At 42.9% G+C, this 16,657-nt stretch overlaps 1 protein-coding gene across 1 annotated transcript in view; it reads right to left on the bottom strand.

Moving 5' to 3' along the window:
- URB1 (URB1 ribosome biogenesis 1 homolog (S. cerevisiae)) overlaps positions 1–16,657 on the bottom strand; it is a 178,260-nt gene that overhangs the window by 31,942 nt on the left and 129,661 nt on the right. The window contains exons 19-29 of the mRNA XM_019523892.1: positions 15,674–15,844; positions 13,650–13,846; positions 12,005–12,229; positions 11,244–11,423; positions 8,130–8,985; positions 6,531–6,732; positions 5,373–5,556; positions 3,739–3,797; positions 2,802–2,995; positions 1,006–1,116; positions 863–926 (exon numbers count right to left, since the gene is read on the bottom strand). Coding sequence (XP_019379437.1) covers positions 863–926; positions 1,006–1,116; positions 2,802–2,995; positions 3,739–3,797; positions 5,373–5,556; positions 6,531–6,732; positions 8,130–8,985; positions 11,244–11,423; positions 12,005–12,229; positions 13,650–13,846; positions 15,674–15,844 — 2,443 coding nt within the window. The remainder of the gene's footprint in view (positions 1–862; positions 927–1,005; positions 1,117–2,801; positions 2,996–3,738; positions 3,798–5,372; positions 5,557–6,530; positions 6,733–8,129; positions 8,986–11,243; positions 11,424–12,004; positions 12,230–13,649; positions 13,847–15,673; positions 15,845–16,657) is intronic.

Below are 16,657 nucleotides of genomic sequence, written 5' to 3'. Positions count from 1 at the left end.
TAGGGGGCTGGACCCAATGATCTTACAAGGTCCCTTCCAGCCCTAATGTCTATGAAATCTATGAATCTTAAGTTTTTCAGTGTTGGGTTCAAGTCCAGCTAAGCAAATGCCTTCTATTAACACATCTATAAAGACCTAATCACTTAGAGTCTTAGTTACTTCAGAGGACACTCTTGCCTCAAGAGATACTCCAATATGCGAGATTAGCTAAAACCCTTAAGATACTGCAGCTATGAGATTTTAGGCCAGACTGGTCTTATAACATGGTCCTTTATCTAGAATTAACCTCTAATGCTGATTTCCCAGGTTAAATTTACTTCATTTTAGGCAGGCGGCAAAAAGCTCACTGGATTTCCCCCATAGAGGAGTCAGAATGGGTGAGAAAAAGGAGTTAGAAAAAGGGTTGGACTTTGGATTCATTTGTACTTTGAAAGCCCTTTGTTAACAATACATATATGCATAATAAAGGACAGAAAAGTGGTTTTACAAAATACGTAACTAATAGATAGCAAAATGAAGGACACTGTTGAATCGTAAGTACCAATCAGTAAGTGTCCCTTGCAGGCTGCCTGAAGACAGAGAGCAGAGAGTGAAGGAGCAGGGGACCAAGCAAACTTTTCATGACAGATGTAGTCCTTCCTAGGTGTTCACTGGCAGAGCTGAAAATTCTGCTGCCTGGCCTATACCTGCACTGTAAATAGTACTAAGTAAATAGTACCATTTATCAAGTACTCAGGACTAGCATCAACCCAATTCCTGTTTTGTACTTTGGTTAACTGAAAAATAAATGGTCAGGTGTACATCATCTTTGAGACTCTTTAAACAATCGTAACTACCCAACATCAAGAAGACAACAACTTACCTAAAGTTTATGAGGCTTAGACCATTTTTCTCATACAACTGAAGCAGCAGCAATATTTTCTGATCTTAAAAAATATAAAACATTATTTAGAATTTTTAAAATATGCCCACTGGAAATTATATTTTTAATAGATCAATACCTACCAACGACACTCAGCGTTGCACCATATGCTCCAAGCAACACAGCAAAGTGACTGCTCTCACAGACTGAAGGACTCAGTTTCACTATAGTGGACAATATATCCACTAATGCCTCTGAAATAAATTCAAATTCAAAAACTTACTTTTATTATTCAACACAGATACAAAAACTAAATACAGAGTACATTTAGCATTAATGCTTGTATTTGTAAAACAAATCTGTAATTTGTAAAAAAAATAAATAAATTACAATTATTTGCATTTGTAAAGCAGCAAAAGTTTTCTTCAATGGTGCTATGAACAGATCTGATGAAGTAAAGCTTCAACTGGAACAAACTTTTCTAGGTGCTAAAGAAGTATTTTCACAGATCTCATCAATGTAGCATATGAAAAGTTAGCAAACTTCAATGATTTTATTTTGTGGCAAATGGAAGTGTTCCTGACTCCCAGTTTCACAAACAGGGAGCTGAGGCACAGATGAATTGTTTTGTTCAGAACTGTGGAAGACCTGAGAATTAAACTCTGTCACAGTCCTGTACCTGAACCATAATGCCATCTTGCTATATGCTACATCAAAGCAAAAGAGAGAAAATTATTTTTGAACACTGTAGAAAGACACAGGTAAGGATGAATGGACTCTCTACAGCAAACTTCTGAATTACTGAAGTAAGCTTCTTTAACAGAGTCTGCTTCATTACTCCATGGATATACTATCCAACTGACACATGCATGGACTGAAGGGTGTATATTCTATGAGGAAAAATATAACAAACTAGCCTCCTACTTTTCAGTGGAGCTCTCATCTTGTCAGGGGATTTAAAAATCTTCAAGTTACTTTAGTCTTGCTCATTATCATTTGTTAACAAATAGAAAATGTGTCAACTTATTACAGTTTTATTATCTCCAGTACTGCTCTTTGTATCAGGAGATCTCAATGCACTTTGCAGAGAGAGATTAAGTACAGACCTGGTAACATATCCAAGGTCATGGACCTCAGTGGCAGAGTCAAAACCTCCCAGCTCAATCCTGTACTAGATTCCTAGCAAGAGCCTGTTCTCTCTCACACCTCCCTCCACAAAAAAACCTAATATTTTTAATAAAACGTAATATAATACACCATCTGCATCAGCCTACATCAGTGCTGCACAACCTTTTGGTCCCACAGGCCAGGTGAGTGGTGCAGGGCTGAGCTGCAAGTGCCTTATCGCACCCACAGCCCAATCCCCAGCCCTGTGCACGCCAAGCCTGCCACCCTACACCCAGCTATACAGTGTGCTGGGATGGGCCCACAGCCCCAGCCTTGGCCCTAACCTCATGCATGGAGAGAAGTGGTAGCATTAATTGCCACTGCTCCCCCTGCTTCCCCTTCGGGAAACTTGTGGGCCATGGATTGAGCAATCCTAGCCTAAACACCTGCTTTAAGATCAGGACTTCTATCTATGCAAATAAATACTTAGCTGAGTCATATTTCTACTTTTTTCCACCTACAGAAAGAGTGAAATTCCAGTCCCACTTAAAAATCCCAGTGGCTTCAGTGAATACAGGATTTTACCCCAAATCTCCATAAACAGAATCTCCATGACAGAATATTAAGCAACCTTTAAAAGATACTAAACTTGCAAATTTTCAGATTAAAAGAAAAAGAACTCTGTGCTTAAATTTAAAGGAATGCTAATATCTGGGAGCACTTCAGTAGCTCTGCAAATAGCTTGGTGAATAGGTTACTGAACAGACTGAAAGGAGCACTGAAAGGACATGAGTAGTATATAGAAACTGAAGAAAGGGGAAAAAAAAGATACCTCTGGTTTGGACATTTGTGTCATCATCTTCTCTTGATCTCAGCATGGTTGACAAAAATAAAGAGTGCTGTGTGATCATCATGTAAACCGTGGAGAGCTTGACTAATTTCTTACTAAATGAGCTGTCTTCCCTATACAATGACTGAATAGCAGAATTAAGAGTTTCCAGAAACACTTGTTCTCGATAGCGGTACCTTAAAAAAAAAAAAAAAAGGATAAAAGGACACTTGGATTTCAACCCCAGGCAAATTTGTTGTTTAAATAGCAAAACTGTATATGGAAAGCAAATAAAACAAATCCCCTCCTACTCCCAAAAAACATATCCCAATATTTTATTCAGTTTGTGAAACTAGTCATATCTTAAACTACTGAGGAAAAGAATATTCAGTCATAACAGCATTTGGGCTTTACAGACATAATAAGTTTTTTCACACGTTAAATCCTATATTTGATGATGGCAAGACAAACATTTCTGTTTCCATGTAAGGTAAACCTCTCCAAACTACCCATTTCCTCTGATCTCTCTTTTTCAGTAGTACTCATGTGAAGGTCAAGTACCCAATTTTGATTTCACAACAGAGTACATTTGTAATACTTTAATCAACAATTACTGGAGTTGCATTTGTGTAAAACTGCTTTAAATAGAAAAGTGGGAGTAGGTCCAGTAATTTGCTATACTTCATTACACTAATTGAAGACACTAATTCAGGGCAACCACCACTGAATTCACTGGGGACTGTGCCTGTGTACAAAGCTAATCCCAAGAAATGATGAACATCCACAGGTCCCAATAATTTCAGTAGAAGCTGAAGACACTCAGATAAGCAGGACAATGTGGAACTAGTTTCTGATCAATAACAGGATTAGATGCAATGGACGTTACAGTAGTGTATACCACATCTTTCCCATCACCCAAGAGCAGTACAAGTTTACTTACTTGAGTCCCATTTTCACAAGACTGTGCCAGTCAGCTGCACCCACTTCATTAACTAAGTGCTGTGCAAAGAGTAAATAAAAATGAAAAATAAACTTTAATATTCAATATTAAGTACAGCAAAGCTGCTGTACATTAAGACCTACACTTTCTGTTTGAAGCACTGATACACAAATTAAATTATGAAAATGGGACAGCCAGTGTCTTTTGGAAACCAAAGCTATTTTCTGTGTAGGGAGAGATGACAGGATTTTAGATTTCAAGCTGCAAAGAAATTTCAGTCCCAAGTTTTTCAACTACTAACTGCACCTTTTCTGTTACACTATGCATTTCCTTACCTCATTAACACACAAGTACTGTAACCTTACGTTAGTTCCCTCTCACCAAAACTCAAAATAAATGGCCAACCCTGTGAGATGATAAAAATCCTCATTTCCCACTGATTTCAGTGGGATCTCAATGCATCCACTTGCCAGGATTGCACCCAGAGACAGTCAACCCTAAAAACAAGGTGCATTAAATTGAAAACACAATAGCTAACATGAAATAGTGGTAAGTCTTCCTTCCTAAGAGAGCCTAAGGAAGTGTAGCACACTGAAACAGAGCATGAACTTCATTTTGCATCAGGGAGGAGGTAACTTTAGCCAATTTAAACAAACTGTTTCATTCCACAAAAATATTAACTGTGTTCAAGTTTACTTCAGCTGAAAAAAGCTTGAAGTGGTGCCTGTGATGCATATGGGGCTGCAATGGACTCTATGGCAACATTAAGTTCATGGAAGCTTATATTATGGCTACACTGCTCTATTTCAAGGAGGGCTCTCACCAGAACAAAGACAATTCTCCCCAGTTTATAAGAATCCCAACACACACAGAAAAGACAATGGGGAAAGCTACAACTTGTCTCTAATGAAGCTGCAAGCTCTGTTTTGCTTATGCTGAGAACCATGAGACTGAAGAGGCTGTAAGCAGTTCAAGGGAGAGTGGTACTCAAAAGACCGAGCAGGATTTCAAGACAAGGTTGGTGAGGTAAAAGGACTTCAACAGCTTGTTTAAAAACGGGAAAGACCGCCACCCAGTCCCAAGAGATCTGGAGATGTCTGTAGAAAGCTCAGATGGATGAACACCTCAGATGGAAATATACCATATTTCTCAAATCCACTATAAGGTTCCCCCCTCCAAGTCAGCACCGGGGAAGGAAAAAGCTTCACCTTGGATTCAAGTACCGCCTACCCCAGCCAGAATGGCTTGTTTGGTGGTGGAGATAGTAGTGGGGGGGATGCAGAGGGGGACTGCAGCCTTCCCCCCAACCCCTTGCCCCCCCTACTCTACTAAGGTCTGAGCTTAAGCTACTGAGTATGATTCTAAAAAAAAACAACTTCCCCCCAGAAACCCAACTTCAAAGGGATTTGCAAGTGTCCAGCAGCTTTCAAGGGGTGACCCTGATTGCTATGCAGTAGCCTCTTGCAGAGCTAAATATGTTATATAGAAGCTACCAAACTAAACAAAACAAAACCCAACTATGCTTACCTAATACAGAAGTATAGAGAAAGCACAAAATAAATGTTCTAACACAATAATTACAAGCCAAATGAGCTGGGTTTGCACATAGTAAAGCAAATGAAAAGAAGTCTTACCAATAGTTCTTCTAGCCTCAGCAGCATTGACTTCTCTGTTTCTTGGTTGGTTTCTTCTTCCTTATTATTGTTGTATGCTGCAATTAACCACTGTACACAGGCTGACAACAGGCTTTTCCTCCAGGAGGTCAAGTCTTTATCAGAGCTCTCAAGCACTCTAGATATGGAATCTGCCACAATCCAACTGCAGAAAAGTTTGAATGTTAAAATAATGGTTTTATTGTCTAATTTTACCCTGTTTTACTTGCATATTTTTAGCTATTTGATTTCACAGACAGAAACATTTCTATTCCTGATCCAAAAGATAAAGAGCATCTTCTAAGCACCTGACAACTGCGCTTAAGGTTAGTCACCTCAAAAGTCGGCCAGACTTTCCATTTTATTCTCCCATGGACAGTGAAGACTAAAAGTCTACTATATAACTACAAATCCCATTAGTCTAACACACAGGCTGAAAGTGTTAGTTCTTTGCCCAAAAACAGAGCTTGCAAAAGCACAATGGTCTGGAAAATATTTTTACCAGTCCTATCCAACTGGTTTCTTGAAGTTTAAGTCATTACAATATTTTTTGTACACTTATTTTAATCGAGTACAACAGACTATTGAATGTGGAGTGCTAACTTCCACAAAGTTTTATTTAAACTTAATGCATATATCTGCGATGTAGCTCCTTCTCCCAGGAAGTTCCAAGAGGCTGTTGTAGGCTTCATCTCCTATTTCACGTCTCTCCTCACTTCAGTGAAAACAAATGGAAAAAATGCCAGGCTTTGTATTCCTGATTTCTCTTTCTCTGTTCCTCCCCTCCCTTTCTCCTTCACCCTCAATTTTGTCAAGTCACTTTACAAATTCATGAAAAGAGGGATGCTTTATTTAAAGTCCTATGGAACAATTTCCCAACCCCTGTTCACATGCATGTACCTGGAACAGTAGTTCATCCTTTTTCATTTATGGACCCCTTCGAAAATTTCGAATAGAGGTATGGACCCTTCTCAACTGTAAGTATTCACATGCTTTTGATCTATCATAGTCATCTTTCGTGGACTCCTTAGACATAGTCTCCAGACCCCCAGGGGTCTGTGGACCACAAGTTGAAAACCACTGACTTAGAACAATGTTTTACGTAACAAAATAGTAATTCTGGCAATAAGACCTGCCTACCTCTCATGATTTCCTGCTCTCTCAAGAGTTGTGGGTAGCTTGTCAATTAAATTACTTAGTGCTTCGATTTCTGAAGCTTGTATCAGCTTAGAAAACACTTGTAACTTCATTGTGGTTCTTGGTGATGCTTCCATATCTAGAACTACATTTGAGAGCTGTTTCCAAAAAGCTTCTCTCAAAACAGGCACAACAGATGAGGAAACTGTTGGAAGAAAGACAGCAAACACGCATGTTGTCATTGTCAGCTTTCTAGTAGTGCTTTGAGAACTCAAAACTACTTCACATGTTAAAGAGAATAAAATTCTAGGGCCTTCTAATTCAGTAAAAGGAAGCATTATTCAACATGCTGTAGCAGCAACTCTAAAAAGCTTTTGAACTATATATCAGATGTCTACTAATCAAAGATTTCAAATTACTAGGTACACAAAAATACCTTATTTTCTTGTGTAGAACACACCCTGGAATAGGACACACACCTTGTTTCTGACAGAACGAAGAAAAAAAAATCTTCCCTTGTAGTAACTGAGTATCAGCAGCAAGGAAGCTGAGCCTGCTCACCCTTCTTGGATCTTGTGCAGTTACTTTTGCTTTTATTCAGCAGAAGTTTAAAATGGCAGAACCTGCTGCTACTGTATTTCCTCACTGATAGTGAGCACTCCAATTCTTACATACAGAAATAGCATTAACAAAGCAAATATGATGATGAAATGGAATGACTCTATACAAAAATGTTGCCATGCCCTATAGGTGATCATGGAAAAAGAGAGCCATAGGGGAGATCAGGAGGCCCCTGCATAGGCTAGATCATCTCACCCAAGTATTTGTCTAACCTGAACTTGAACATTTCCAATGATAGAGATTCTGCAGCCATTCTAAGTAAGCTGTCCCAGTGCTAAATAACCTTCATAGTTAGAAAGTTCTTAATATGCAACCTAAATCTCTGTTGTCATTTAAGCCAATTACACAGGATGAGATCTGAGTATGTCTCTTAACTGTGACCTGGGTGGTGTCTGCTCTTGTTGATCAGTGCTTTATTTGCTCTGCATGAGTTCAGACACACCAATCAAACCTCTGGATTCAAATGGCAGCAGTGCAGTGAAAAGCCACCTGCTGCTTCAGAGCAGGAAGCTGGGCACAACAATTATAATGGTCAAAAAATACCTGGTCCATGAACCTTACATTAATACACCCTCAAAGTCACGACAGTCTGGCAAAGGCTGCTTGTTGTCAAATTATTTTATAGTTGTGTTTACATCACAGGCAAAACGCAGTAGTAGAATTCACATTAGACAGCAATTTTTACAAGTGCTGACCTACACTCAGAGGTAAGGAAAATGTTATTACTGTTTCAATTGCAGCCTTCCGTCGATTAAAGAGGACTGCTTTTAGCAGCAAGGATTCAGAAAGTACTGAATTTTTAAAATGTCACCAGTCCTCAAGTGAAACAGCACCTGTTGAGATCATTAGCCCAATAAGATTTTCCTGCCGCTAATTATTACAGTGCACAGAATAGATAAATCATTTTCATGGGAAGCATTATGGCAAAAATCCCCTAGAAAAAATATTTAACTATTAATACTGGTCAGTTGCTCATCCTACCTCTTGACAGCCGTGTAAAGTTGCACTGCTCCTTACATTGTAAATAGACATTAATGAGCGGAAGAAAGGTATCCATATTTTTCCTCAGGTACTTTGCAGTTGCACAATTCAGACACCACAGCTCAAACTGCAGCAGATGAGTGTGACAGTGCCTGATCAACAAAGCCACAATGGCAAGAGAAGTTTCAGTCACATGGTTCAGGCAATAAATGGATACATCTACCCCAACAGCACATGCCAAGAGAGGCTCTCTTTCCAGAGCTTGTAGGAGAACTTTCCCTAGCTCTTCATTGTTTGACGTTGGCAGCAGGGTCCCCATTCCCTTAATATGCTCTGTGGATAACAGCAGTTCTTCTTTTAAGGGTTGTCTTTGGTAGCCTTCTGTGAGGAGCTGCACAAGCATCTGACCGTACAAGCTCAAACATTTCTTTTTCTTGGGAGAATTTTCAGGTGTCTGAGTGGTCAAGATCACTTCAGGGAGCTGAAGCAGGGTTAGCACAACTTCTTTTAACTGAGCTGCATCCATGTACATGTGCAAATCCTGCAGAGCCTCCAACTGCCGGGACTTTTTAAAAGATGCCTTGTTTCTTTCTTTCCTCACAGCATGCAACTCTGTCAAGATGCTTTTTACAACAGCTTCCAAATAGTTAGACAGCACATCAAGGCGTTTCATGTTTTGCAACATCGGGGCACTCATTTTCAACAAACGAAGGATGCCATTATTTAGCTGAGCTGCCAGAAGTTTCACAGTCACAGGGTTCAAGCTGTGTTGGGGAAGAGCTTGCTGTTCTAAAGCCAGGAACCAGGTCTCCATGGTAGGATGTTTGAAGATCAATGTAAGCACCTCTTCTAGCACCTGCAAATGTATGCAGTTATAAGGACAGAACCAAATATGCAATTACAGTCTGGAGAAATCATTTGCTTGCTTCTCCTTCAGTGACCACTTTTATGTAGTTTCTGGACATAAAATAATCTATTAGCTGGCCAAAAAAAACAACAAAAATTAAACAGATTACATATTTCATAAAGCAATTACATGTTTTCAGTGTTTATGGAAAGCCTTTACTCTGTGTAAAAAACACTAGCTTCCTGGAGTAGAAGGAAATCACTCTCTTCATTTGTTCACTTATGAGAGGTTCTCAGCCTCTAGCACACAGGCCAAACATGGCCCATGGAGACACTGCAACTAGCCCACAGGGCTCCTCACAGGTCAGGAAATTTGGTGGTGGGTGACCAGTGGCCACCCTCCCACCTGCCAAATTCTCAAACCCTGTGCCCCATGCTGCTGGTTGGGGCTGAGCCACACCTCCCCTTCCTTCCTACCCCCATGCAGAGTGGCCTGGCCACACCCCCTACCCCACGGGACTGGTTTTAGGCCAAGCCACATACCCTTTCCCCCTATAGGGCGGAGCTGGGCTGGGCCGGGCCAAGTCATGCACCCTCTCCCTGCCCGTCCCACCTGCACCCCAAGGGTCAGGCTGAGGCCAGCCCATGCCCCTCTCTACCCATGTGGTTCAGTTGAGGCCAGGCCCTACCCCCTCCGTCTGTGTAGCCAGGTTGGGGTCAGGCTGCTCCCTAACTCCCTCAGCGCAAACAGGATGGTGCCCACCATGCCTGTACCAGGTTTGGAACTGGGACCACCAGCTGGATCCAGCTTGCGGATGGATCGGGCACTGCCCATTTGGCTTACTAGGGAAAAAGGTTGAGCACCACTGACTTATACAAATACAACCAAATCTTGAAAAATCTGAGAGAGAATTTTACCAGGCATCTCTAAGACTAACAGTGTTAAGGCAGAATTATTCATGTCAGGCAGAAGACACAACTGCACTTATTTACACTTATAACTTTATACATTCCCAGACAGTAAGTCCAGTATATCCTAGGGTGTATCAACTGAAAAATGGTGCATTTTAAAACCTCTGCGAGCGCAAGAGTCAGGTAAAACTAATATTCTAGGCAAAATCCATACCTCCCAAACAAACTTGATTGTACAAGTTATGTTTCTCAGCAACTGGGGAAATACAATTCACCCTCCCAATATACAGGCAGGCTGTGAACTTGGGGCATGACTGTACTGAAGACTGCAGGGCAACGTGGAGACACCCAAAAGAGCTTTAAACGAGCGAGTTTGGAACTAGAAGTAATGTAGCTATGCCAGACTAATTTACTCTGCTTCTCCGCATCTTCTACCAGACACCCTCCTAAAAGGAGAGTTTCTGGCATCTTGAAAGCACAAGAAAGGGGTGGAGACTGTTTTCAGGAATGAAGATCTGAAGAAAATTCTCTTGCATGCTCTACCAAGACAGTGATCCCTTTGGTGTAGATATAGAGGCTTAATTAGAATGCACATAGCTCTGGGCTGCTGTAGCTAGACTATATTCTGGTACCAAAGCTTGCCCATTTACATCTATGTTGGGCATCTCTGCATTGCACTACAGTCTGCAATTCCCTTACAGTACAGCCCTTCCAGGGCCACTATTCCAGCCCTGGGCCAGAAGATTGGAGGCTGCTGCTTGGGCACACCTCACATGCAATAACCTAGAGAGCTTTTGGATGCAGGTACTTATGGATCCAAAGGTCCCACCCCCACACCCCTCTGCAATGACATGTCTGTCTCAGATGTATTGATCCCTGTATGGTACAGGACACACAAAACTCCCTCCCCATGTGGTGACCTGCCTCCCAACACCCTCCAGAAAAAAAATCCAGCAATGCTGCTACAGTGTAAGGATCTTGCACAGGCCTTCAAAAGGTGAGTGGCAAGACTTAATATTAGACTTAATACTTAAATACCAGAGACCTTCATGTTTCTTCTTAAAGGGAAGCATCCACAGACCTTCATGTTTCTTCTTAAAGGTCAGCATCCACAGAAACCCCCTTCTTCCTATGTTCTCTATCACTTTGTGCTCTGTGTCAACTGTGCATTTCAGTCATCAATAATAACAATAATAATGAGTCAATGTAATCTATACCTAAAAACTATGTCCCTTAATGTATATTGTTTGCCTTGTTAAACAGTTTAGCAAAACTGATGTGAGATTTCCTGGAGGACATCTTAACTGAGGTAGGTACTTCATTTTCTATAATAGGAACATGATGAGTGATTTCTACCTTGTCATCTGCAGACTCCACCACAACCACAGCTTCCATATCCATAAAGAGATCTGACTCAGTCTGGGACCCTTCTTGATTCTGCTGATTACATTGCTCCACCTGGTCACAGCAGCACAGTAGACTGCCTAGCAGGTCTACGTAGACACTGAGGAGAAGAGGACCAGAACTCCTACTGAACTGTAAGAAGAGCAAATACATTGACAAATGAGAGGAGTGGGAGAAACTCGGAAGAAAACAGTGCAGACTATAAATGAAGAGCCTCTTGACCTATTAAACTCTTTGGGGGCAGAGACCATGCATAACTCCTCCTCCAAGGGCAGCCTGATCCTGTGAATGGCTTGTGGGAGCTAACCAAGTATTTATATTTTTAACAAAGAGGCAAAGATCTCTGAGGATGATATCTTTCACGGTATTTTTAAAAACACAGGGAGCATCGGATCATCTAGTCTAACTTTCATAATGACACAAGACAAAGGATTTCATCAAGGCTGAATGTACTTCTTTCAGAAAAATAGCTGTTCTTCCTACCAATCCTCAAGAGGGGGAATAGAAGTGGCAAATCTCTTGAGGTATATTTGGTGGTGGTGGGGAGGTGTCTGCTACAAAGTCAGCCAGCCACTTCAGCAGCGAGAGACATACTCAACAGTTCTACAGCTGTTCCATTCCTTCAATGTTAACTGCATGTGCCAAACAGCACGCCAAAGTCATTTCAGTTTACTGTATTTAAAGAACCAAAGATAACAGACCATGTTTCTTACACTGCCAAAGTTCTCCACTGTGGACTTTAGGTACAGCAGCACATGTTTGACTTCTAGCAAAAGCTGTGGACCACGGAGCTGGGATGCCATGTCTCTCAGCTTTGCCTGAACACTGTCTTCTAAGAGGAGGGCATCACCTCTCTCATAAGCGTGCTTTAGCAGGGAGGCAAACGAAGAACGTGGCTGCCGGACAGGCTCCCTGCACACATCCTTGGATTCTTTAAACTTTTTAAAACAGAAGCAACACAAAACATTGAGGTGAGAAACTACAAAATATTCATTTCAAAGGGAAGGTCATTTACAATGACATTAATATAGAGTTCATTCATGTAGACAACCCAGCAGTAGATCATGCTTTCTGGGCCCAATCCTACTCTGACACCCCATTCTCTGCCTTCCTGTTGTAGAGTCCTTTTCAGAGTACCTTGTGTCAACAGCTGGCAAAAAGATCAACATTGCAGCTCCTACAAGGGATGGCCTGTGCTCCTTACCCACTCATACACAGCCCTGCAAAACTTTACCTCCTCATACCAGTTTCTCCAGCTGAGGAGGGGGTACACCATTTACAATCCTCTTCACCTTGGCCTTGTGGAGACACTTCTCATCCACCTGCTTCTTCACTTGGGGCAGGGGTATACGCATCCACTACTGCCCACTCAAATTTCCTTTACACTTTAAAAGTGAATAATAAAACTTCCCTCAAAAATACAAAACACATTCTGAACTTGCAGCATCCCAGCACTCGTGGCTAACACTACATAGCTATCAGGACTGCAGACTCTCTCCTCTCACTAGAGGCTTTTGCCTATGCTTAAACAGCTCTGCCTACACAACTTCTGTAGAAAACCAATGGCTGCCACCACCACGTACCCAGAGTACATTCTGGTTCTGAAGACTGTTCTGAAGGCTTTGCATAGCTCTACCATGTGCACAGTGCATGCTAGGAATTCACCAGCTGCAGATGGAACCACTAAAGCTGGAAGAAGGCATGTACAGATGGCAGCAGAAGCTTTCTTTCAGTTGGAGAGGCAACATAGCTCTGCCAGGAAAAAGAATGGTTTCTGCTGCCAATCCTCCTGCAATCAAGAAGTGGTGAGCAACAAGGTAATTTAGCCTGTGCTGAGCTCCATGGTTCTATATCCTTGTGGTATCCAAGCTAGCTTGGTTAAAACTAGTTCATGTATTTAATATTATACCGCACTAAGGGCGGACAAACTTTCAGGTTCAGAAGACAGAGGCAAGAGAGAGAAATCGGGAAGTATTTTACAATTGAAATAAAAGCTCTCTGCAATACACGGGGTCTTTCAGTAATGCCCGAAGCTGAGGGTAGTGAAAAGATGTTCAGGTGTGCAGTGCCAGAAGATTAAGGCATCTCACAGTGCCTTCCACGTTGCGAGTTTGAGCCCAGCTCAGGACTTATGCTGAATGGGGCCTCCAGTTCACTCAGATGCAAACAGCAACTTGTCTATTCAGCCTGGGTTGGCCAGAAGTAGGGGGAGGGGGCTAGGCATCTGCACACAATAGCCACATTCCCTTGTGTACTGCTTTCTACAGAAACTACAATGACTTAACCACACCAACTCAACAGGCCACCAGACTTGGGAGGACCTTTGACCTTGACTAAATGATTCTGTGCATGCCTTACCAAGGTTTCTTTAGCTTGCTGTGGTATCCAAAGATTATAGTATTGATTAAACTGACAGAGCTGAGGATACTGAGACGTATACGGTGGCTGGAGCTCTTTATCAAAGAGCTGAAACATCAAACAAAGGGCCAAGGGATCTCTCTGCGAATGGAGGAGGTCAGTGAAAACAGCAACAAGATACTCCAGTATACTCTCTCCTACAAAACAAAAACACAGGTTTAGGAGGGAGGTTCAGTCTAGCAAATACCATATTTACTTGACTCCAAGATGTATTTTTCCCCATTCAACATGAGGGGAAAAAAGCCTCATCTTCGATCAAGTACCAGCACAAGTCAGGCAGTGGCTGCAGCTCTGGCTCCAGGCCAATCTGTCACTCTCGCTAATGCCCGACCCGGCTGGGGCAGCTTGTGCAGCAGGGGAGAGGTGCACAGCAGGCAGTGGGGGTGGTGCTGGGTTACATGGCCTCCCCTGTGCTCTCCCTGCTGCCACACAATTTCCCAATTTCCCCTGCCATGAGGTACCCCAGACCAGCTAGGCAGCAGCTGCAGTGAAAACTCCAGCTCACAGCAACAGGAGGGAGTGCAGGGCAGACTGTGAAGCTGCCACCACTGCTGCTACCTGGCTGGGATGGGGCTGGAGCCACTGCACAGGGTAAGCAGCAGCAGGAGAGTAGGTGGTGGGGTGGGCGGCAGGCACTGGGAAGGGGCCCATAGGGGGCCAGGGCCAGGGGTCTAGCTTCTAGTTCACATTGCCCTATCTCCCTCTCCCCTCCACCCACACCACCAAAATAGATTAAACTAAGATTGATTTGTATCTATATATTGACTGGCTACAGGCTCCAGCACAGCTGCTTATGGAAGCAGACAATCTGTATTGAGGACAGCATTTAAGTATGCAGATCGGAGGAATCATATATAGACCTTGCCCCACAAATTGTAAAAGCCCCAGTCTGGATGCTACTCAAAGGTTTCTCTTGTGCGGTATGTACTTGAAGAGATGCAAATTTATAAGTTGGCAGCAGGAACAATGTCCAGATTTACGCAAAACAACTGTGCCCTATAGCTCCTTATTCTGGCTACTTCTTTTTTCAAGTATGTGGCAAGGCATCTCTAACACTTCTTTCTGACGTTTCAACAAACAAAAGCACCTCTTTATACTGGCTGGAGTTCTGTCTTAAAGTTATACCCAGAGCAACTCTACTGCACTCAAGTGTAAACAGAGGTTGGCCTGCTTTGTCATTTGTGCTCCAAGCAACCTCAAAAAGATAACACCATGGGGGTCAAAGACTCAAGTCAAACCTTTCTTTTGGAAATGTGTTTGAGAGGTAAAACCAACATTTGGTTCCTTCAGGGCCTACTCACTGGCTTTGGCAGGAAGATAACACCCTATTCATTAAACCAAACAGTCATGTAAGCCATCCTTCTCTATTTCATATAAGGCTGTGAAAGAGAAGCAAGGGCTAAAATAGTTATTCTGAAAGAATCTGGGGGCTTCACAAAGCTCAGGCTCTCTCTATTGAGGCAGTGTGTCTCTACAGTGGTACTCAAGCCTTTGCTAGCAGAGCTATGTTTATACAGGCTCCCTCCTTGGCTCTGGGACATCTCTCCCCATCCAGAGCTCAGGGTCCCATAACATCAAGAAAAATAGTGGGTTCCTGAATTCTGAAAAAAGCCAATTTAGTTTTTCCACAGAATTTCCCCACAGCTGGAGGGACAAGGCCACAAGTAGCAGTCATTACTACCTTATTGCTCACTTTACTCCAATTCTGAACCCATGCAGCACCCTGAAGGGGTTTCCCTAAGGTGCAGAAAGAGCACAGAGGTACCATCACTCACTTCAGCACTTTGATCTGTGCTCCTTACACTTGCAGAAGTGGAGGGTACAACATGGTTCACTGATTTTAATATACAAGGCCCCAAAATAAGAATGACAAACTGCATAGGAATGACAAAACTTTCCCCTTCCATGTACACTGTGAATCTCTCAGCTACTCAAGGGAACTTAAATATAAACACAATTGGTACCCATTTCATTTTCAGCCTGAAGCAGTAACTTGTTCCTGACTTCTAATGCAGCAGGGACAACCGCACTGAATGGAAAAGTGTGTAGTATCATGTCTTCATTCAAAGCAAATCCAATTTCTTCATCCAAGCCATCACTGCCTTCCACAAGGACATCAACCATATCCAACACATCTATTAATGAAGGGAAAACATAAGCAGTTTAAATAGACACATCAGTTTAAAACTAGAAATAAGAGAATATTGGTCGGGCAGGGCAGTTTGAAGAGAAAGCAAAGGGAACATCAAATATCCATGCTATATGAAAGGGAAAGGCCGTGAAGCTTTCAAATCTGTTGCCAAATTAAGTGTAGAGAAAGGGGAAGTGGTACCAGGTGCAGAGATGAAGGTCTGATTACACCAGAATTTATGGACTCTGAGCACCTTTGGAGGTGAAAGGGGAACATGAACCAATGCAAGCAGATGCCACTTCCTTTAAAAACAATAAAACACCCCAAGCATTCCAGAGCCCCAAGTTCCCAAAAGGGAACCAAGAACCCTCAGTTAGGCTCCGGAGCAGCGAGAGAAAAGCAGGTGAAAGCCCGCCGCATCCCGGCTCCTCCGAAGCCCCCCAGAGACTCCCCAGCAGCCGTGGAGCCCCCCTGCCGACCCCCAGCACAGCCGGAGGCAAGCGGGGCCCGTGGTGGGAGGGGGTTAACCCCTCAGTGAGTGGAAGTGGAGGAGGCGGCTGAGTGGAGTCAGGCCAGGTCTCGCCCCGCCCAGGCCCCTACTTCACCCAGCCCCCCAGGGAGCCACGTGAGCAGGCTGCGCAAACAGGCGTGCTTCTCTGCCGGCGCGTGAGTTAGCACGGAGTTTGTGCAGGAGGGCCCAAGACCCTGCCTGCAAACCCCCCAGGGTAGACAGTCCCAGCCATAGCCAGCCTACCAGAGGCATGACACGGATGGGCACACGTCACACCCCAAGGGTCCCCTCGGGCTCTGCAGCCCC

The sequence above is a fragment of the Gavialis gangeticus genome, unplaced genomic scaffold (assembly GCF_001723915.1).
Source record: "Gavialis gangeticus isolate Ggan-Ray unplaced genomic scaffold, GavGan_comp1, whole genome shotgun sequence".
In the NCBI taxonomy this organism is placed as follows: domain Eukaryota; kingdom Metazoa; phylum Chordata; order Crocodylia; family Gavialidae; genus Gavialis; species Gavialis gangeticus.
The sequence above is the reverse complement of the archived record's forward strand: the minus strand, read 5'-3'. Positions and strand labels throughout refer to the sequence as shown.